General features: G+C 41.6%; 1 protein-coding gene across 1 annotated transcript; it reads right to left on the reverse strand.

The window, feature by feature from the left end:
* Window positions 1-3,014: 3,014 nt before the first annotated feature.
* Window positions 3,015-19,329, reverse strand: RIOK1 (RIO kinase 1). Its single transcript, XM_061346540.1, has 17 exons — window positions 19,249-19,329; window positions 17,919-18,114; window positions 17,096-17,186; window positions 16,289-16,358; window positions 15,549-15,591; window positions 14,249-14,341; window positions 13,176-13,288; window positions 12,976-13,056; window positions 12,350-12,436; window positions 11,680-11,817; window positions 10,935-11,038; window positions 9,058-9,164; window positions 7,874-7,939; window positions 6,084-6,203; window positions 5,833-5,886; window positions 4,712-4,852; window positions 3,015-3,222 (listed from the first exon to the last, which is right to left on the reverse strand). The coding sequence occupies exons 1-17, from the start codon at window positions 19,317-19,319 to the stop codon at window positions 3,112-3,114; spliced, it is 1,686 nt and encodes a 561-aa protein (XP_061202524.1). The 5' UTR covers window positions 19,320-19,329; the 3' UTR covers window positions 3,015-3,111.
* Window positions 19,330-22,339: the final 3,010 nt, after the last annotated feature.

Raw genomic sequence — 22,339 nt, forward strand, 5'->3', positions numbered from 1 at the left:
CTAAATCTTTTGGCTGCAAATTCCCAGAAGCGCATTCTTCCAAGCATCTGACCTGTGCCTGAGAATCTGATGTTCTTACACAAGCTACTCGCATTCCTGCCCTGGCAAAACTACTCTGTCCACACAGCTGCCAGCAGCAGGGCACACTGTAAACATGCTGGTATGGCAAACAAAATGTGTGGGCCTTGTCAGATCCTAATACCTGTGGGGAGGGGAAAAAACCCTACCCCATCATACATTGATATCAATAGAGCATAAATGAGTATCTCTGCTGCTCTGAACTTGGAAGGTTTTTCTTTAGCACAAGATACAAAGCCATGCCATCCCATCCACATCCTCCCCTTTTGGTAGTTGTGTCTAACATTTCTTAATGACCATTCTATTGCTTCAGCCACCACCAGACAGATGGTTCATTTCAGGGTCTTGGCCCAAAGAGCTCCCAGCCCACCCCATTCTTATGGACTTCCATACATCTCAAGCCTGCAATGGCCAGGACACATGAACTGCCCTTATCACCCACATTAACAAGCACATACCCAGGTGCAACAGTTATTCCCAGGCCATCTGCACTTGGACATAGGCTTTTCTGGCATGCTCACACCCTGACTATGTAAACATGCCCTAGAGAAACACCTGAGGCAGCAGATAGGTCCTACTTGCACAGCCAGCACAGACAGTCCTGCTGCACATCACTGCAAGCAAGGCTGCAATCTTAGATGACTGATTTGGGACCACCTTCATGCTACAGAATGGCTAAAGCCAGGCAAACTTGATCAGGCTGTGGTGCGTAGCCTAGGGGTAGACAAGGTTACGTGGGCTGGGATGTTTCCTCAAGCACAGCTAGCAGCCTCCTTTCTCTGAAGTGTCTCCTCAGGTAAAGGAGGTAAACACCCTACAGTGGGACACACACTTGGGCTCTGGGGGCTTCCAGCCTCTTTGCCAAGAACTAGCATCTACCCTTGTCTTCAGAGCAGCCAGCCCAAGTGAAAGGGTTACTGTGTCTTGTGTCTGACAGCCCCTGACACACACTGATCAGTCACAGACCAGTTTCCTGGTAGAATCACCCACTGCTGGGCTACATGAAGCTTCTTAGAGATTCACGTGTACTTAGCCCACTTCACCAAAAACACTAAGGTCTGCTCAATGGACAACCTGTTGCTGGAGGAAGGCAACAGCTTGGACACAGCCTCCCCCTAACCCTTACATACACTTCCTAGTGCACACACCTTTATGAGCCACAACTGCCATCACAGATGCACATACCATAACCTGTTAGTCAGCAGGAATAATCCTCAATACAATGGGATTTGAAGGACAAAAGTGCACAAAGCTATTACTGTTTCAGTCACCTTCAGCACTGCACCTATGAACACTAGTCAGGTTCAGGGCAGCCATTACCAAGGCCACCTCTGCCTGACTATGCCTCTCCACAAGCTCCCATGTTAGCAAGGAAAAGCAGGAAGTAATGCCGTACATCTAGCAGCACCTCAGCCCTCAGCATTAAGACAAATGGCCATCAACAGCAGTCCCTCACCTCTGAACGCAGGTCTTGCAGCTCCTCCTCCCTTCACTACCAAGTCAGAGGCTGCCCCTTTCTTATACCTGATGTAATGCCATTTTCCAAAACAGGTATTTCATCTCAGTCTCCCAACAAACATCCCCACTTGATGAGGAAATACCAGTCTTGCTTCCCAACATGCTCCAGCAATACTGCCTACACTTAATGAATACTATACACAAGAGTGCTGTAAATCCTTGTATGGATAGGGAGAAAGGGAGCAGAGAGAGAGTGAAGACCACTTTCTCTCACCGGGTTTACAGTCAAAGAGGATGTGATGGTCACACTGGGGAATAAACCACGTGTGCCGTTGGACAACATCATCTCTCTTTTGGGTGTGGGAGTTGAGGAGCAGAGAGAAGGAAGCTTAAAAATGTCCCTGACCAACCCATCGTTGCTGGATATCCACTGATGGATAAAAGCTGTCCTCTGTCAACAGAGAATGCATGCCCTGCAAGCTTAAACCCCTAAGGTCATCAACCCCACCCCTAATGTGGGATAACACAAATATCGAGATATTCACTGGACCTGGAACCTTCCTCTGTGCTGGCACAGGCGAGTTCTGAAACTACAGGCAGTGGGAGAAGGCAGCTGATGTGCTACAGCATGGGGAGGACACCTCTCCCAAGAATTGTCAACCTCAGTAGGTGAAGAGGCTGCCAAGAGAGGTGGCTTGTCTTCATTACAGCACCTGTGCCCCAGCCAAGTGGGTCTGCCAAATTCTCCCTACTGAAGACCTGGGGCACCTCAGAACAACATGGACTGGTAATGCTGAGCCATACCATAGAGAGATCCTGTCACAAGCCTTTAGGCAGCCTTGAATTCAAACATACATGACTAATCTCGACAGCAAACACCCATCCGACCAGCTCACAAAATAATTCCATCATAATATTTTTAAGAGAAGGAGTACCCTATGTTGTGATCCAAGGAAAAAAGAAAAGATCATCAGGCTTTGGTGTGTTTGAGTCCACCTGATGACAGCTTCAGAAGGGCACAGGGCAATGAGTACAGCTGCCTCCCAAACCACAAAATTTGGCTTTCAGTAAGATAATGTCAAAGGTGATGCAAGCACAGGGAGGCAGCAAAGGCACAATGGCAGGAGGGTTATCCACAGGTGACTGCAGAAGACAGCTAACAAAATTTGCCTCCATACAGCAGAGAAGCCATGGGCCTTTGAATGGCCATTCCTCCTCCTCCAGAAATCTGTTTGAACTGAATCTTTGAACAGCACTCTGCTCTGGAACAAACCAAACTAGCTTGTATACAGTGCGAGGAAGTGGAAAGACCCCAGGAACAAATCAATGCGAATTTAACAACAGCTTAAACCTGCATAGGCAAAGGATTTTAACACGCACAAGCGTTGAACTCATTCTTTCCTTCGAAAAAACCAGTGGGGTACTACTCTGTTCAAACAATTACACCATGTTATTAACAACACCACTCTCAGAATTAATACTGTATGTATATAAATAAAGGATTTTTTATTAAAAAAAAGATGGTGACTAAATAACCCACAACAAACCATCCCTTTCCCCAAGCCAAAGCTGACTTCATTTGCCTTTCTTCATTTTTGCAGTCTTTTCTTTCCGCTTCTTCACATGCTTTGGGATTTTGTTTTTTCTCTTCTCTCTTTGAGCTTCTTTAACCATCTTTTTCCTTTCCTATAAAGAGCCAAACAGCAATCATTTAAAGCCACAAGAGAGATTTTTGAGCAGGTCAATCAATTGTTATATTAACAAGTTAGTTAACACACCACATAAAAGCGAGGTTATCAAGAGGAAGAAATAAAAACTAAAATAAAGTCAATAAGGAACGGTGAGGGGAAAGAAAACAGGAAGTACAGTTTGGAGGTGGAGCTACAAACTGCACACTGGTAATGGCAAAGCAAAATTCAAACTAGTTAAAACCTGAGCTTCAAGCAACCTTTGAAGAAAGGGAACAAAAGACACTCTTAACTCATGCTGTTTATACCAAAGATTACAACAGGATGCCTCATCTAGGTTTTCTGCTACCCACAGGGCTATTATAGCGTGTGTTTCTATATGTTATGCAAAAACACTGCCCCAGTAACTACTGGTAACTCAGAACAAGCTGATCATCATCAAGACTGTCAAGAAAAGGTGCTATGCTACTGCAATATACCATAATTTGTGCCAGACAGTAAACAGACTACACTCAACTAGGAAACACCAAGTCAGCCTAATAAGACTTGGGGATCAGAGTAGCTGCTGCTAATCAGTTGTTCAACCTACAGCTGAACACACAGGTTACCAAAAACCTCATCTTACTCAAAAAGAAGTCCAAATGAAAACCTACCTATAAGATGAGAAATGATCAAGACTTGCCTGCTTCATATCTGAAAGGCAGGAGGTCTAGATTGACAGAAAGTCTCTATCAGAGCAGTACATTTCTATCTCACAGATATGGAATTAGCCTACCTTTCCTAGGAAGAAAAGCCTAACAAGCAAACACCCAAATCTTGAACTCGTTAAGCCCAGCAAGTTTCATCCTTCTTTTGCAGAGCACCTAAAAAGCTGCCAAAAGCTCTCACCCATGGCTGATACTCTGCAGAAAACCCTCATGAAAACAGAGCATACTTGTTCTGCATTTTGGAAAATGACACCTCAAAAACCCCCACCAAACCCAAACCATAAGCCCTTTGCATGACTGTGTTACATCTCTTGCCCACAGCAAAGCTAGCCAGTCTCTACTAAAGGTACTGCAAAAGCCGCTGTGGTACAAACACTGCCATCAAGTATCCAGTTCTATAGGTCAACTGGGCTCAGCTCCCTGGGCATAAGGAGGTTAATGAGGGACCACGAACCTGAACAGCAAAGTCTGGAAGAGTAGCAGGAGGCACTGAAAAACTGCCCAGGCTTCACTAAATTCTGCTTTGTGTAGCCTTAGAATTCCCTGCAGAGATCTCTCTTCTAGCTTTGTCTAGGCTACAGAGACCTACATTAAAAAAAACACACTAACAAAGCATGCACAGTGAAATCCACTTTCTCTGATCTCATTCTGCACAACACGAAACATGCATATTTTGTTTCAGACAAGAAGTAGCAAGAACCACTCAGAACTATATTCATATTTTTTTCCTGTAACATCAGCAGAAGTGGGGAAAAAGTCAACAATTCCTGGCCAGCTGACCTTTTTATCCATGCCAACTTCAGCAGGCTTATCTTTGGGATGTACAGATTCTTTACAGCCTGAATCAGAGTACTCTGAGCTGCCATCATCATCAGAGTCTGTTTCTGACACATCTGCCTTCTTTTCTAGAAGGGCAGGAATCTGTAATATATATCAAAAAAGAATTGTATCAAACAAAAAAAGACTAATGACATACAGACATATATACACTATATAAATACAAAACCCAAACCAGAATCTGCTGCAAAGAAATGCTTGAACAAGCTTGTCTGCTCTCCTTTACTATAGCCATCACCCAAGTCTCAAGAAAAAGAATGAAAAGTAGATTAATCCAAACTAAGAACAAAGAATCTAGAATGTGCAACACAGATTTTTAGGCCAGGGCTCACACTGCAGCTGTATTGGCACTTCCAAACTAATTTCCATAAGTTAATCAGCGATTTGCTAACATATGTGGAAGCCAATTTTAAATCATGCCTGCATTATACCCAGATCTACCTTGGGGGCACTGTATGTACGCTTTATTGTGAGCACACATATCTACACTGGAAAACTCATTTGATTCACTGTGCCACAGCCTCATCCCATCCATGTTTATATATCATAACATTTACAGAGGAGAATCCACACAGGGCTTCTGCCTTTAATTTAACTGCTACAAACTAATTTGTACCCAACTTCTTATCCAACATACTTTACAGAAGTGTCACTGTCAAGTACTTCAAACATAGTAAGGCATAATATCTTACACCTTATATTGCAGGGTTGTTCTTTGAACCCAGGACACACAGTAATTACAACAAAGCTGCCCTGAACATAAAAACACTTGTAGTCATGCTACAGTTTAAATCAATTAAGTTTTCCATAACTGGAAAACATCTGCCCTCCTCTCCACCTTAGAGATCACTGCCATAGTAAGGATTATCATTTCATTCTAAGCAACCCATTATCAGCCACAGTGCACGGAAGCAATTTATGAGGTGCAGACACACTGTCTGGTCACTTTGCAAACAAGAGGCTTCTTTCTTGACGCCAGCTGCAAGACAAGGCATCTGCTATGGTCCCTGAAAGTGCTTTCCTGGGAATGGCTAAAATTAAGGATTTCAAAATTACCCTCTTACCTCCTGAACACCAGACAAATCCTTCTTCAGTCCCGTCACAGTCTGGTAGAGAATCTACAACCAGGGAGGCAGAAAGAAAATTACATCATCAAAATATGAGCCTAACCGGAGGATTTTAAAGTATGGCACTAGATTCAGTACTCCACACCTTGGTAACAAGGCTCCTGGTTTTGTTTGTTGCTGTCAGTTTCCAGGAAGAATTCCCCATATTCCCTCCCTCTTTTTTACAGTGTCTCAGCATATCTACTTACATTATCTTGCTGAACATTCAATGCCATGTCCTCTTCTTTCAATTTCATCATTATATCCACATCTCTCTCATAGTTTTTAACATCAGTCAAAGTTCGAGGTATGTAAGCCTTCTTAAACACCTAATAGAGGGAAAGGAAACACAGGCTCTCTAATTTACATAGAGTTTCATGACGTTCTTTCCTCCTAATTGCGCGTCCTTAAGGGAATAATCATGAATGATTTCATGGCTCAGAGAAACTAAAAATACAGAGTATCTGTTTTTTGCAGGAGGGGACTTATCATGCCAGCTACATATTATTGATAGATGATGACTAAAAGGCTGCTTTCTTAGCATGACTACCACCAGGCACTTACAAACTTCTCCAATCCTTCCAACTTCCTCTTAACTTGAGCCATCTTTTGTATTCTAAGGATTTTTTCTAATGTTTTTATTGTGATGTTTACAATGCCTTCAGGAGGAAACTCCATTAAAATGCACTGTTAGAACTTAATCTCTTTATTTAACAATACCTGCTACAACCTACAATCCAACTCAAAAAAGGTTCCTGCAGCAGTACAGTATGGTAAAACCTAACTGCAGTATCAACACCACCACACTTAAAATTTGTCATGCACTCTTTCTGAAACAGTCCTCCAGCAAACTTAAGTCACTACCAGCTCAGAGGGGAGTATTTGCTTCTCTTCTTCATGGCATCAGTTCAGTTCCAATAGAAACTCAGTATGATTTACGATCATACCTGCTAGACTAAGTGCTGTGCAAAAAGCAGAGGCTTCCACCTCCACATAGCTTGCCCTTAATCAGCTCTACTCTTGTGATGAAGGGAGTAGCACAAGCTCGCCATGGTCACATGAGACGTCTAAGAGAAACAAACTGAACTTAGACATTGCTAAACCAGCTGTCTTACAGGTCAATACCTTTCTATAAGCAATGGAATAATTGGTTTGCAAAAGATGGGCTTGCAGCAAGACACTAGTATCTCAGCCTAGAGTTCAGAAGTTGTATGCTGAGGCTACCTTAAGAAACAAACCAAGAAGATCTTTCCTTGGCCAAGCCTGAGCCAGCAGCAGTTAGTAAAAGCTGCAAAGCTACACGAGAAAAAGAAGTCTCTGATAAAACAAGCAGCATTGACTCCAAAGATATTCTCCATGTGAACCAGTACAAATAAGTTCTCAGTGATACAAATTCTGCTCAACACAGAGTTGGTTGGGGGTCTTTTGTTTGTTTCGTTTGGGAGAAAGGAATAACTTTTCTGAAACACATGCATAAGACAAAGGTAGAAACTGTTTTTCTTTACATCAAGCCTTTTCAGAATGTTAGCAGTTTTCTGTAATGGACTTGAAAAGGCTTCATTTACTGTAAAAGCAAAAGAGAAAATCAGTACATGGAAGAACTGAATTGGACTGAGACTGGAGCTAGGTAGACAATTTGGTCAATGCACGCATCCAAATACCCTGCTTCTGAATCACTGGTCTAAAAGCACCTGCAAATCATATCTCTCCACTCCAGCTTTTCCGTTAACTGAACATGAGTTGGGAGATAAATCAAGGGACCTAGCTTCATGCAAACACTGGTTTAGGAAATGGACTATTTGCCTTCTAAAACCTTACCATTGTCAGGTTTTACACACAGCATCCCTTAATGCTTCACATCTCAACTAGCTCAAGACATCTCTATCACAAACAGTGATTTGCTTATCAACTGTACACTCTGCCAAACAGAAGAGAACATTTTTCATCGTTTAGAAAAGGCAAGGTAAATATTAATTTCGTAGCAGAAATCCTCACTTACTTCCTCATCCACTTTATCCTGGCTGGATCTTTCCTCCTCTGTTCTTTTGGATGCTATTTCCATTGCCTAAAGAAACATAAAACAATACGAAGTCATCGCTCTAGAATCGCATCACTTAAGCCAGTTAACCATTCCCATCTGTGTTTCTCCCTGTATTCCATCCATGCTGTCACTCACAAATACTCCAGCCTTCCCTATGGCAATGCCTTGAGCGACACCTAGTGGTACGTAACGTTTCTACGAAGCACATTTGAAGCTGCAGATCCGCTCCATTAAGAGGGAACACACGCTTGCTGCTCCTTCCGGCCAATTATGGCAGGCCCAGCATGACTACAGGACATACTAGTCCAAGGAGAATACAGTGAGCAGCGTTCTGTCCTGGAACTTGGCTCTTCTGACACACATAGAGCAAGCAAGAGGACCACAAGTAAGGGGAACGACACAGCACAGCTCTGTTTTGTTCAACCCCAATGTGATAGGAAGTACAGAGCAACTGGAAAACTCCACGCTGTACTGGTATTTTGACTACACTCACATGGTCTTGACCACAAAAGACACATCGAATCTCCACTCTGACCATGGCACATGTGTTCACCATTTCTCTTGTGTTAATTTAAAAGCTCTGCCAAACACACAGTCCCCCCTTTTTAAAGAAACATCTAACTGGGAGCAGAAGACTGACAGCTACAGATGAAATACATGGGTGCTGCTAGCAGGTTTCCACCTCCTGAAATCAGTGTGTTTTGCCAGCCATTAAATTTGGCTAGCAAGACCACATACCTAGGAGTAACATTGCCCTGAGTCATTTGCTTCCTCCCTCAGCCCACCCTGCTCAAATTTGTATTCTTAACCCCATTCTCTATATAAGCATGGTCATATTCCAGCAGAGCTTCTTGTTGCCACAAGAAAGAACTAATTTAAAGCACCTGAAACAGCCATTTGAGTTTTCATGATTAGACATTTAGAGCAAACATAGAATGAAAGTGATGACATCCTATAACGGTATAAACAGAAAAGATGAAAAGACCTGTATGCATTTCTGCATATGATAAGCATAATACAATGTCATGTACCAGCTTCCTTGAATAGCAGGACGGATACTACATGACATGATGAAGCTTGAACTAGGTCTGATTTTACTGTTCATGTCCTCCTACATAAGCAACAAGGCCATGAGGTCTTACCTTAGACAGATAGTCATCAATGTTCTCGCTTGTGATAGAAGGATCAGTAATAAACTCAAACAGCTCCCTCACAGTCATCACTGCAACATGGTGCTTCTGGAAAAAGTCTACCAGAAAACAAGGGCAGAGACAAACACTGTAAGTAATTATATGTAACATAAGCAGCTGTGATGTTAAAGTGACAGTTACAGCAAGCCAGCAGCCATGATGACCTGGCATGTACTGTACCATACTGGGTTTAGTTATCAGATAATTCTTGGCCATCTGAAAAAAACCTGTTCATCTTCCAGATGCAACAAACAATGAAAGGAGAATAACTGGGTAAATACAAAAGCCAAATCAATTTAGCAAGGAGCCAGACTGAATGGAGTAGGGGCTAAGTAGTAAAAAATTCAAGATGGGTGCAGTATTTGCAATGACTAAGATGAAAAATGTATTTCAAAGAATAACGAATGGAGACCTCAAACTTTTGCAAAAGTAAAACAGAAGTACCCACTGAAACACAGTACAGACTAATTACTTCCCTAAAAGGGAAGACATTAACATACTAGATTTTTCCTCAATAATACATTCAGAATTGGTTCAAGTATAACCAAATTCAGAGGCTGTGCTTTTGCACTAAAGAACAATAATGAAAAACACTGCATATCACTTAATAAGCATATCCCACTGAAGTTCTCAGATTTCTCACCATGAGAAATTAATCACAGAAAGAACAAAGAAAGATTTAGTTTGGAGGCAGCTCTCTGTGCCCATGGAATCACAAATCTTTGTAATGATCACAGCTAGGGCAGAGCAAGGTGTTTCTCAGTCTCTGTAGGAGGACTACACAGAGAAAGTTGCAGTGACAGAAAACAAAGAAAACACCAAAACCATTGCAGCTCACTGAGGCGCTAGGACACTTAGCGAGAACAAGCTAAAAGACATGAAGACGAGCAAGGGTGCAAGTATCTGAGCCAGAAGGGGGTTATTAGAAATCCATGAACAGAAAAGGAGCGAGGAAAAGCATGCACACTGGCTATCAACAAACACACAGCATCAAAATGCACACAGTTCTATTCCCACAGACTTTCAAAAGTCTCTGAAAAATTAGGAAAAATGTCAATGCAAAAAGAAAGGGGGGACAAAAGCAAGCCACAGCGACAGATTTCTTGCCCTCAGGGAGAAACACACCCTGCCAGCTGTGTGTCTGTTACACAACATGCATATTCACACGTGAAGACCAAATTTTCCAGAGAAAAATACCATGAAGGTACTTTATTTATCAAAATAGTATGACAAGTGATAACATCTCTAATAAATTACTCCATGCCTTGATCCCCTCATCTGACCTGGACAAGTGCAGGGAACTTTGTAACACATGGTAACTTCTTGCCAGCTGAGGAATTCCAGATGTGGATTCCACCCACAGAAAGAAACGCATCAGTAAGTGGGCAGAGTCCTTTAAGAAGGGAAGTTAAAACTGGAGTGGGCACTGCTGCATACTGGGACTGACCTCAGATCTATCATATTTATGAGATCATAGAATAGTTTGGGTTAGAAATGACCTTAAGATCATTAAGTTCTAACCCTCCTGCCATGGGCAGGGATGCCTCACACTAGACTATGCCACCCAAGGCTCTGTCCAACCTGGCCTTCAACACTGCCAGGGACAGACCTCACTTTCGGCAGATGATTTCTGGCAGGACAGGCTGCACTCTTCTGAACCTGGACCAGTACATTTCTCCCTGAGGAAGTAATGAGACCCAAGGAGAGAGAGTATTTTAATGGAAGTTAGACTCTACAGTCAGTTATACCTGAAAGAACATAGATGAACACAGCTCACCTTCCTAAATAAACCAGCTATCAGAACCAGAGTTAAAGTGCAGCCCACTCACCATTAACATTGGCACAATCCTTCCGCAGGAACTCCAGTGCATGTGGGTGGTCATGTTCGACAGCCTGAGACACATCAATGATGTACACATCCCCACTGTGGTACCTGCAAACAAAAACCCCAAAAAATCCAACACATGCAGAGCTGCACTAATTCAACCACTGTTACATAGGAGATTATGAAGGAGCACGGAACAAACTGTGCTTCAAACTTAAGAGCCAGCAATCTCAACGTATTTCTCCATCACACACCTCACATATTAGAACCAAAGTGGCTTTTTTGTGTCAAACCTTTCCCACCCTCTACACGAGCTTTATTATTAAACTTTAAAGAAATCATCTTCCCATGAACACAAAAAGCAGTGCTATGAGTAGGGGGAGAGAAAGGAAAAATAAAGGTACCTTATTAATTTGTTCTCTAGTTGAGAGTTTTTGTTTGCAAGGGGGTTGTGGTTTGTTGGTTTTTAGCTTTCTTTTTCCCTCTTTGTTGGTTTGGAGTTGGGTTGGGGTTTTTTTGGTGGTTGGCTGGGGTTTTGGGGTGTTTTCTTGTGCAGTTTGTTGGCTTTTTTTTTTTTTTAACAGAGAAAGCTCAAATCTGAGTTAAAAACTACATAATTAATTAAGTTACAAAACCAAGTCACAAAAGGGGCCCCACCCTCCCCTAGAGGTAGATTAGTACTCTTACTTAGATGTTGCCAATGCATACATTTTAGATGTCACAACTTGGAGCAAAGTTTAGAAACATACAGCATATTAAATTCACTGAGATCTGCGTGAACAAGTCTGGCATCTTGGTACATTCTTCTCATGTATTGGATGATTTGCAGGTACAGCTCCCGAACTTTGGAGTCAGATAACTGAGCATTCTTCAGCAGAGGAGCAGGCCTTCAAATTACAATACAAATAACAGAAAGTGAATACTTTTTCCTTCTTCATATCAGCTGCAAATGCTTTAATTCTTGTACCTGATCCTCATGCTCAGTGTGTCAAGCAAGTCTGTATGAGCAGCTAAGTACATGGAGCAAGCATGAAGAGCAGCAAAGCATGGTATATGCTCGCCAAAGATACTGGAGCTCTGTTTTGTGAGTTAATTTTGACCATGCCACATAAATATTTGTACTACAAAATAATGAGCTATCTTCATGTACGATTAGCAAACATTTCCAGCCTTAATCTCCAAGTAAGCTGATTTATGAATTCATTATGCACACAGCCAAGGCTTCAGAATCATGTAGATTGTCTGCAGTTGTAGTGGCAAATGTCTGGGTATTCTAAAAGTTACATGCACATAAAAGCGTAATGTTAATTTTATAGGCCTAAAGTAATAGTAGATAAAGCCAGAGAATTGGTTGGTTTGGTTTTAATAAACTTTTGTGGAAAACTACTAATAAATATTTGATTTTCTAAGGTTACTTACCTATCACCTTTACCAATAAAGCCCATCACAAGCACATGACTTCTTAGCATAACTGGCTCTGGGCAAGGTATCTGGGCTGTATTCAACCTGTAACACAGGAACAAAGCCACAGAAAAATTAAATCGAACTCTACTGTTTGCACTGCACTTGTGCCTATAGGAGCTCTGCTGCTTTAAGCATCATACACAGTAAGAGCTCCTCTACTGAGGCAACTCTCACTTGTTAGGAACAACTAGGAAATGAAAAAAAAGCCACAACTATTTTGGCTCCGACCCTTCTCTAAGAACGCTTGTGTCAGACAAAGAATCTTTACACAGTTCAGGTTAATCCTAGATTAACCTGTATCATGCACCATGTCGCTCCTCAGCAGCAGTTATTTCTAGCTTTTCCTCACTTTTCAGTCATATCAGACTGGGAGTTTAGACACTGAAAAGCTTAGAGCAAGTCAAAGGAGTATCTTTATTCCTCCCTCCCCTTTCTTTTCTCCCCCACAGGGAAGCTTAAGATACTTTATGAATACTCCAGAGACTCTAGAAGGTAGAGGTAGCCACAATCTAGCAATTAAACCTAGCAATTAAAAAGTTTCAGATACCTTTTGATGCTGAAATAGAAACTGGAATAATCACCTTATTAAATTTCTCATTTCTTTTTCAGCCCACGTCTTCACCATTTTTCTTGGGTTGCCTTTACAATACCCATGACGAAACCTTTAAATAAAGAAGACAACAGGGACTCTTAGCCAAACAATGCAGTATTAGCACCAGTGACTTTACCACCTTTCAAACAATGCCTTTTTCCCAGTAAAACCAGGCAGGAATCAACTCACCTGAATTCACCGCTCACATACTTATCCCGATCTTTAAACATCAGGATAGATGTTTTGTAAATCTTTATTGCTCTGTTCTCCCCACTTGCAGTACTGGCATGATACACATTAGCCTATCAGATTATAAAGAGAAGAAATAACATTAAATAAAAACTCTTAAACCAGCATAACCTCTCCTTTTCTCTTTCCAACACCTGGGAAAGATCTGATAAAATGATCTGATCTCACACCAGCCTCTACATAGCACTCAGCTGAGTGCACAAGGGCAGCTTACAGGAAGTACATGAGACTGCGTAGGGGTCTGAAATCCATATGGGACAAAAACAACAATGCACAAGAAAACTCCACCTCATTCACATTTTGGAGACTGAAACAAGCTCTCATGCAAAGGATTGAGTCTGTGCACTACTTTGGCTCTAAAGCATAGCCCAAATACCTCATATTGACACCTCTACACAGGGTGGAATTATGCCTTTAATCAGTATTCAAGGACTTGGGAGAAAAGCGTATCTGCCCAGGTGGCTAAGCATTCTAGGACTGATTTATTAACTTACTTGGAAACTTGTTTTCTGGTTTTAATTATCTATAATATTACTTGATAATAACAGCACATAAACATGCTCATTTTGTAAAAGCAATGAAGATTTAATAGCATTTTAAACAGAATTTTGTTGCACCATTTAGATACTTCCATGTCTGCTGACATGTGCAGCTGGTCTGATCTGCATGTAAGAGTCTCGCGTGAAGAAAGAATTACCTGGCTTTGTATGTTTTTTTCATACACTGTTTAACAGCATGTGTACATATACACATAACCAAAAATTTCAGTTGCAGCATACAATTAACAAGATCCACAAATATAACATTTAAGCATTCTGAGAAATCTTTCATACTTGAGGAAACTTGTTTTCTTCAATATAAATTGCATTTTGTCTTAACATAACCTCCTACCAATCAAGCAACACAGAGAAATAAATAGTGCTAAACCCTAGTATTTCATCTTTCATCATCTGAGCAGCATAAGCTTCTACTTAGCTTACTAAGACTATTACAGCATTTGTAATAAAACTTACTTCTTTCCCTGTGCTGATGCAGCCGTTGATTTCTGATATGACACCTCTAGTTAGCATCTTGAACAGAATCATCCGGGTCCTTGGATCTAATACCTCAAATTTAATATGGAATAGTCAGCACAATGGATGTCTTTGAACAGGAGAAAACCTAGTAATACAGTCCAGACCTAGCACCACATTTAAAGGACCCATGGCTTTAGACCATTCTTAAGGATCAAATGATAATCCAAACAGCAACCACTCTGAATTTTCCCATGATTCTAGAATGAAACTTTACTTTCTTTTTCAGCATTACTTTTCTCTTTCTTAAACTAAGCATATGTCCTTGAGCTCCCTCTAGAAGAGACGTAAAAGAACGATTTCCCCACCCACAGTTGCATTCAATGTGTCAAAATAAGTTTTCCCTTGATACACAGCTATCATAACTGGGATAGAGCAGCTTTCTGGCTTTCAGCCAGTAATATTTCAGTCTTGTTAAAGAAGAAAAAACCCAAACCCAGCATCTATTTATTGCTTTTTGGAATTTAGTTTAAGGAGTTTAAGATGGAATTCTGCCTTGCAAAACACAATGCTAAGCACAAAAATAAGCTAAAAAAGCTTATGGAAGCAAGTACTACCTTCATATAAGAAACAAAGAAGAAACAGGTCTGTTCAGGATAACTTGCTTCAGCAGAGATAGAGCTTATTTTTTTTTGTAGTAGCTGGTACAGGGCTGTGTTTTGGATTTACTGTGAGAATAATACTGATAACACACCAATGTTTTAGTTGCCAATAAGTAGCACTTGCTGTAAATAAAGGACTTCTCATTTTCCCATGCTCTGCCAGTGAGGAGGGGCACAAGAAGCCAAGAGGGAGCACAGGCAGGACACCTGACCTGAACAAGCCAAAGGGATATTCCATACCAGAGATCATCCTGCTCAGTATCTAAACTGGGGAATCTGGCTGGCAGCCACCGACCACTGTTCAGGGACAAGCTGGGTAGCAGGTGATGAGCAGTTGTATTGTGCATCACTTGTGCTTCCCAAATCTTATTCCTCTTCCTCTCTTATTTCCCTGTTATTGTTATTATTATTTCTATTATAATTAATTTAATTTCAATTATTAAACTCTTCTTATCTCAGCCCACAGGTTTTATCTTTTCCCATTCTTCTCCCCATCCCGTTAAGGGGGCGGAGAAGGAGTGAACAAGCAGCTGTGTCTACTTCTTTGCCAGCTGGGGTTAAACCTCAACATTGTTTTACCATTGATTCCACAATTCCACATTATTTGCTCCAGTCAAAAGATAAATTTGATGAATTACCTGTTCTACTGTTGCTCTGTCTGACTTGTCTTTGACTCGATACCTAGCAGAAGTGAAAAAAAAAAAATTATACAAACCCACATATGGACTCAGTACTTCAGAGTAAAACATCATATTCTCTATCACTGATGACAACCTCCAGAAGCAAAGCTTTCAATTCATACAAAAGCAAAGGTTTCTCCTGCAGGTGAGAGGGAGTAGGGGGAGAAATCCATAAACATCAGTGCCCTTCACTTTTATAGTATCTTATTGCCTCCTCTGAACTATGCTTATTCAGTAGAAAACAGTATCTGTCTTAACAACCTAGGGCTGAAAGCTGCAGGCTTAAAAATAAATTTTAAGTACCACCTTTCCCTCACCAAATCACAGCAGAAGGAACTGATGAAGGAAGAGAAAAGGCTTTCAGTACCTTTTTAGCCCAACATCTTAAGGACCTCTGTTTAGAAATAGGACAGCAGCAATAGTCTCTAGTGGAATGACACCCATCACTTCCATCTTACTGCATCAATACAATCAGATGTGCTATCAGCAGCAGCAACAGATCAAAACTTCAGAATGATTCATGCAACTGACTGGGAAACCAAAAGGTTTAAATCAAAAGGCAAACTGCATGCAGACTGCTTACAGACTTAGTTTTTCATAACAAATTTATTCAAAACTCAGGTTCACACTAAGAAATAAGAACTACTCTTCTGAGTTCCAATTATTTGATTGAAAATAGAACCATGAATAATACTCACATGTCTGCTTCCTTCTGTCTAGACTTTTCCGTGACTCTGTTTATAACAGAGTCATCAAAATTTAACTTATCTGAAAAACACATAGAAAGAAATTAAAAAAAAATCCAAATAAGTTTCAGAATTGCCCCTATAATTCTGTGTCCAGTCAATATGCCACAAGACAATGTTAAAAGACAGGTGGAGTTCTCTGTAACAAGCACGGAAGCTTAGCTACATACCAAAGTTAACCTAGCTTTCCACTCTGTCTACACAGATAAGTGAGACAGTCCACAGACCTGGAGGTGCAATGCCATCCAGAAGTAATGCCCGTTGGACGACCCTTCACCATTAAATTTTTCTTCCTTTTTCTTATCACAATCAAATGCAATTTTTTAAGTAATAGCCTCCAGGATTCTTTCCCCATGATGTATTTTAAATGGTGTTTGATTAATTGCTAAATGTATAAAAACTGCTGTATTTTGGTATATATATCAGCACGACTCTTCTGAACCTTCATTTTAGAACCACTTCATTATAAAGGAAAGCACAACCTCTGCTTACTACCCTGTCAAAAGCCCCCAGTCACATCTAGCCCTAACAGCCTAACAGGCTGACCTGAACTGCCATTTCCATCACGGTAAACACCAAACTACACTGGCTAGGACAGCAACCCCTTCGTTCATCACAGAAAGTCTACCCCATTTTTTCATCTGTTTGGCAATTGTTAACTCACTCCAATGAGTTCTGGCATAAAGTAAGATAAATGAGTCTGAGAATATCTCGGAGAGGTATTTGTTTTCATAAAGACAACAATGCAATTATACTCACCTAAATTAATTTTATGTTCAAATTTCCTTAAAGCCTTGTCTGTAGGGGTAGACATTTTTGCTGAACAGCAACTAGGGGTCTGTCTATTCACCTGAAACAAAGGATTTATTAATGTAAGTTGCCTTCCTAAATGGCCCTTTTAAATACAGACAACATCATTGGAAAAAATTAGCTCAAATACCTATTCCTAGAGCTAAGGAAAGAAAATCAGGAAAGGTGAGACAATGAACTAACATAAGACTTTATTTAATTCAAGAAATGAAAATACAGGTGACACACCAGTTAAAATTCAAAAAAGTGCCCTAATTCAGAGTTCTTTTTAATCTGGAAATTTAGCTACAAGTCTTTAATACTTTTCCTATGTGTAACAGGAAGAGAAATAGCAGACAGAAACAAGGAGAAAAATGAGAAGAAACAAAAAGCTAATAACAAGCAGGTATGGTCTTAAATTTAAATAGAAAGGATGAGGAATATCCTGAAAACCATGTAGGATAAATATCAAAAGGTAAGCAAAATCAGCAGAGATCAGCCCAGGCAAAGAAAGGAAAGTTGAAGAAGGTAAGGAACAGAAGGAAAAGTGCAGTGACAAAGAAAATCCAGTGATAAGAGTTTGAGAAGAGGAAATCAAGCACAGCTCTGGCTACATCGTATATACAGACATGGCATGGCAGATGAACAAGAATCAAAGGAAGATCATTCTCTCAAGCTAAAATTTTCTGTTTGAATTTATGCTCAACACAACACTAATGAAGAATAATGCCTTCAGGTTAGCTCCATTTGCTCTCAGGCACCCTTGATGCTCACAAAGTAGCCTTCAACATACCTGAGAATTGCATCCACCAGCAGCACTGTGGCGTTTTGTGAGTCTTCCCACTTCATCATCCCAGTCCCAGTCTTCATCTTCCTCTTCATCATCATCATCACTATCTCCTTCCTCAGTGTTAAATTCTTGGCATATGCGTGACTGGCAGTTGGTGACCTCACTTTCTTCAGCTATTTCTGTTTCTTGTGTAAATTCACTTTAAACAAATACAGATGTTGGTATAAGTACAAGTGATTGTTACAGTCATCAGGATTTCAATACACTTATCTCAAGAGATGATTTCACAAGGTTAGCTCTCCATGAGATGTTTTTCACTTCACCTGTCTAAAAGCAAGCATATGAGGATGTCACTGCCTTTAAAGGCTAGACTACATTTAAATTATCTTCTTCACCACCGCACTGCTGCCTTCTTAAGTTGTTCTGCAGTTACACGTATTTAGGTCCCTCTGATTCCAATCAGACAACATGTTAGATCAGACCATCTGGCTCCTTCATCAGAGACGAACCACTCTGCTTGCTGCCACAGCAGATCACCATCTGACAAAATATCACACAAAAGTCCCCCAGAGACAGACAGCCAACCTGCTGGTAAATCAGGACACCAGCACAACGTAAATAAAAAAAACCAGTTAGACCTAAATAAGAATCTGTGGGAAAAATTAACCATTTTGACTTACTCATGCCTTAGCATAGTACATCACTTTTCTTCTGCCAGAACAAGTATATTCTAAAGCAGACTCTCTGCTGGTATGTGACATTAAGTGAATCATAAACTGGAAAGAAAACGACTTGCACCCATAACACAGACCATTCCTTATTCACTCCCTGCTAAATACTAAAAGCTCTAGGCTTTCAGTTCAACAGAAAATGCGCTTTAATTCCAAAAATAATCAAACCGATCTGCTATCCTCAGCACCTCACTGTTCTCTTATACTGCTTCCCATGCTCAGTTACGATCAAATACTACCAAAGTGAGATCGCCTCTCCTACCCCGAGCCTGCAGGTGTGTCTGCCCATTTTAGAGGTGAAGCACAAATTACAAGAAACTGAGAAAGCGAGCTGAGAGCGCACACGCAGCCTCTCCTCACACATGCTCCCAGCCCTCGGGTAACACACCCACCCCCTCCGCCGGGCCTCCTGCCCTGCCGCCCGGCCGCTAAGCTCTCTCTTAGCCGGCCACGCCTGGGAAAAGAGGCACCCGAACAGCCCCTCTCACCGGCGGCTCCAACAGGGCCTGCCGGAACCGCTCGGGACACGCTACCCAAGCCCGTACGACCTCGTCCCCCCTCCTCAAGGGGCCATCACCCAGCCCTCCTCCACTTCCTCCTACCCGTCGGAGCATTCTGCATCATCAAACTGGCCGGGCACGGCCTGGCTCATGGCTAACGCCCGGTAATCCATGGCGATGGCGGCGGCAAGCCCCGCGGTACTCCTACGGCGCGGGCAGAGGGACGGAAAGCACAGAGCACGAGCGAAGGCCCGCAAGTGAGGCGGGACCAACCCGCCCGCTCCTCAGGTTCCGGCACGCGGATTGGCTGCGAACGCCTGACGTCAGAAGCCTTAAAAGGCCTTGGAGCCCACCTCTGGGCTGTAAAAGGGCATTTGCGCCACAGGTTCATAGGGGGCTACCCCAAAACATGAGTGACCATTTACAGCCTTCCAACATCGGGGGGGGGGGGGGGGGGGGCCTACAAGGATGCCGGAGACTGACTATTCGTCAGGGGCTGCAGTGATTGGACACGGGACAAGGGGTTCAAACTTAAACACCGAAAGTTCAGGTTAGACACAAGGAAGAAGTTCTTTACTGTGACAGTGGTGAGACAATGGAACAGGTTTCTCAAAGAAGTAGTAAACACTCCATCCCTGGCACTGTTCAAGGCCACGTTGGAAGGGGCTTTGAACAACTTGGTCTAGTGGAACCAAGTTCCTTCAGGAGAGTTAGAACTAAATGATTTTTAAGGTCCCTTCCAACCCAAACCATTCTAACTGGATGTTTATGCAATTTGGAGCTCAGCAATTTCTGTATTTTTAGGTGTATATGCATTCACCATGAGAGGGATTTCAACTGCCATGCACTAAGATGGGTTACAATAACATTTTATCTATCAATATAGATAAAATACATAAGTCGTGGAGTAAATACTGAAGAGGCAGTCACACAGATTCTTCAACAGAAGTATTAATGCAGAAACAGTCTCTCCCTTATGTACATAAACCATTATTTGCCTTCTGATGACATCTTTGAAGAAGCACCGCTAGGAGAACCATTTAGTAAGCTCAAAGTAGAAACTGGAAACATGAGGTAAACTTTATTTATAGTCCACTGGCTTGAAGAATGCTCCACCTTTTTGTTAAACATGTTAAGAAATTGAAGGCATTTTCCCCCAATAGTTTTGCCTGTAATTTCTAACTGAAAAATTTTAAAATGCAAGGATACAATGCTTGTACATAACTGCGACCACACACAGAATTCCTGTGGCATTGACTTAAGAGATGTCAAACCTAACAGTTGCAATAACGGCCATGATATTCCATACTTATTTTGTTAAGTCTGTGAATACATACACAGAGCAGTCTGTGCAAGCAGCAGCTTACTTCAGTTTTCACAGTGTCTTTCAGATTGCAAGTTGTTTAATATGGGTAGAGTACTTAGCACAAAACAACTGCAACCTAGTAGTGTTTAAGGCACAGCTTTAATACTGCAGTCTGGGCTAAGTGTTTTACTAAAGCTAGGCAAGGTATCTCAATTATTTTCACAAGCACTTTTAATTAACACCTTTCTGTGCCCCCACCACACTGGTTAGTTAGTTAACACCAGGAACAGCTCACCCAGGTGGAAAAGCAGCACACAAAGTACATACTCACCACTTAAAAGACACAGAACATTCTGGATTCTACAGTTTTTCTAAATGGAAAAACTTCTATAGCATCCTAGTGTTCTTTCACTTCCCCCAAGAAAAAATATTTGCTTGCCTGCCTGCAAGAAAAAAATAAATCCCCAAACCATCAACCAACCAAAACAACCCTTAAACAAAAACCACATTAAAAAAAACCACAAAACAAGCAGACTATGACTAGGTTAAGCCAAATATGTTTGGCCAAAGATTAATAAGTTAAACAAATTTGAAGACCTTTGCAGGAAAGGTAGTATTATACCATTGGGTGGGTATTACCTGACTAGGAATACTTTTCTCAGTAGCAGTGGGTGTTCTCCAGCTTTCATAATCATGCTTCATTGTCAGTCAATATTTAACAGCGTTTCAGCTATTATTTTCAGCACATTAAAAACGTGATTAAGATAAAACTTAGCTAGAAAGGTAGACTTCTGTGTGTGTGTAATTTTCAGGTTCAAAATCAAACGAAAATAATGTGAAAAATGAAAGACTCAAGACTGAGTTATTATTGCCATTACAGCAAGCTGCATGTGCAGAAATGACCAGTTGACGTTACTTCAAAATACGGGATGTGACATAACAAGACTCAGGTTTCATTGTACACTGTATACAAACTGCTGAATTAACCATGGGAAAAAAGAGAAAGCTTGGGGCCTAGTTTTGTTTTGTTTTGTTTTTTTTTTCACTCAATGTCTCTAGCGTAGGATTTGGGAAAGCTTTGCATCTCAAAACACCTTGTTTTGTGGAATGGCTTAGGTTGCAAGGGGCCTTAAAGATCGTATAGTTCCAACCAACCCTCCTGCCATGGGCAGAGACACCTACCCACTAGGCCAGGTTGCTCAAAGTCCCATCCAACCTGGCCCTGAGCGCTACCAGGGCTGAGGCAGCCACTTCTATGGGCAGTCTGTGCTAATGCCTCACCACCCTCACAGTAAAGCACTTCTCCTTAATACCTAATCTAAATCTACTCTCTTTCAGTTTCATCTAACAAAAAATCATTTCCATGTAACATATGAGCCACTGAGGAGGAGGTAGTATATGACTTAAATATACACTGCCTAACACACTTTGGGAAACTTTTCCAATTAAACCATCAAATATATGACTGAAAACCAATTATTCAAAAGCAATGCAGAAGTGCAAGATGTTAACAGCACCTCTGCTTCAGTAATACACTTTACCCCTGCTCCTTCCAGAGGAATGTTAGCATACTGTGAAGAAAACAACCAACCAATCACCCAACAAATCCCAACCACAAACCCCTCACACCTTGTCTCCTGAATTTTATTTCTCCCCTCGCAGCACACTAGCAAACGCAAACCCAACTGCCATACCCTGCACTAAACGCAACCTAAGCTGAACGCACAGCCTCTCATCCCGCTAAGTGCCCTCCCTCTCCAACTCATCCACCTGCGGTGGTTCCGACAGGCAGCCCTCCACACAGGGGCACACAAACTGCCGCGTTACCCTTCGGGGGAGCAGCCTCAGGGGATGCCCCGGGCACCGAGAATTTCCTCCGGCGGGAAC

This window comes from Neopsephotus bourkii, unplaced genomic scaffold, assembly GCF_033783945.1.
Source record: "Neopsephotus bourkii isolate Nb327-2 ecotype Australia unplaced genomic scaffold, CSIRO-AGI_Nbou_v1 NB_272, whole genome shotgun sequence".
In the NCBI taxonomy this organism is placed as follows: Eukaryota; Metazoa; Chordata; class Aves; order Psittaciformes; family Psittacidae; genus Neopsephotus; species Neopsephotus bourkii.

Excerpts from the sequence above, each read along its gene's own strand:
- RIOK1 (XM_061346540.1), bottom strand. The coding sequence starts at position 19,319 with ATGGATTACCGGGCGTTAGCCATGAGCCAGGCCGTGCCCGGCCAGTTT. Across the intron at positions 16,359-17,095 it reads TGAACATAAAATTAATTTAG|ATAAGTTAAATTTTGATGAC; the intron begins GTGAGTATAATT and ends TGTGTTTTTCAG. Across the intron at positions 4,853-5,832 it reads ATTTGTCTGGTGTTCAGGAG|ATTCCTGCCCTTCTAGAAAA; the intron begins GTAAGAGGGTAA and ends TATATATTACAG.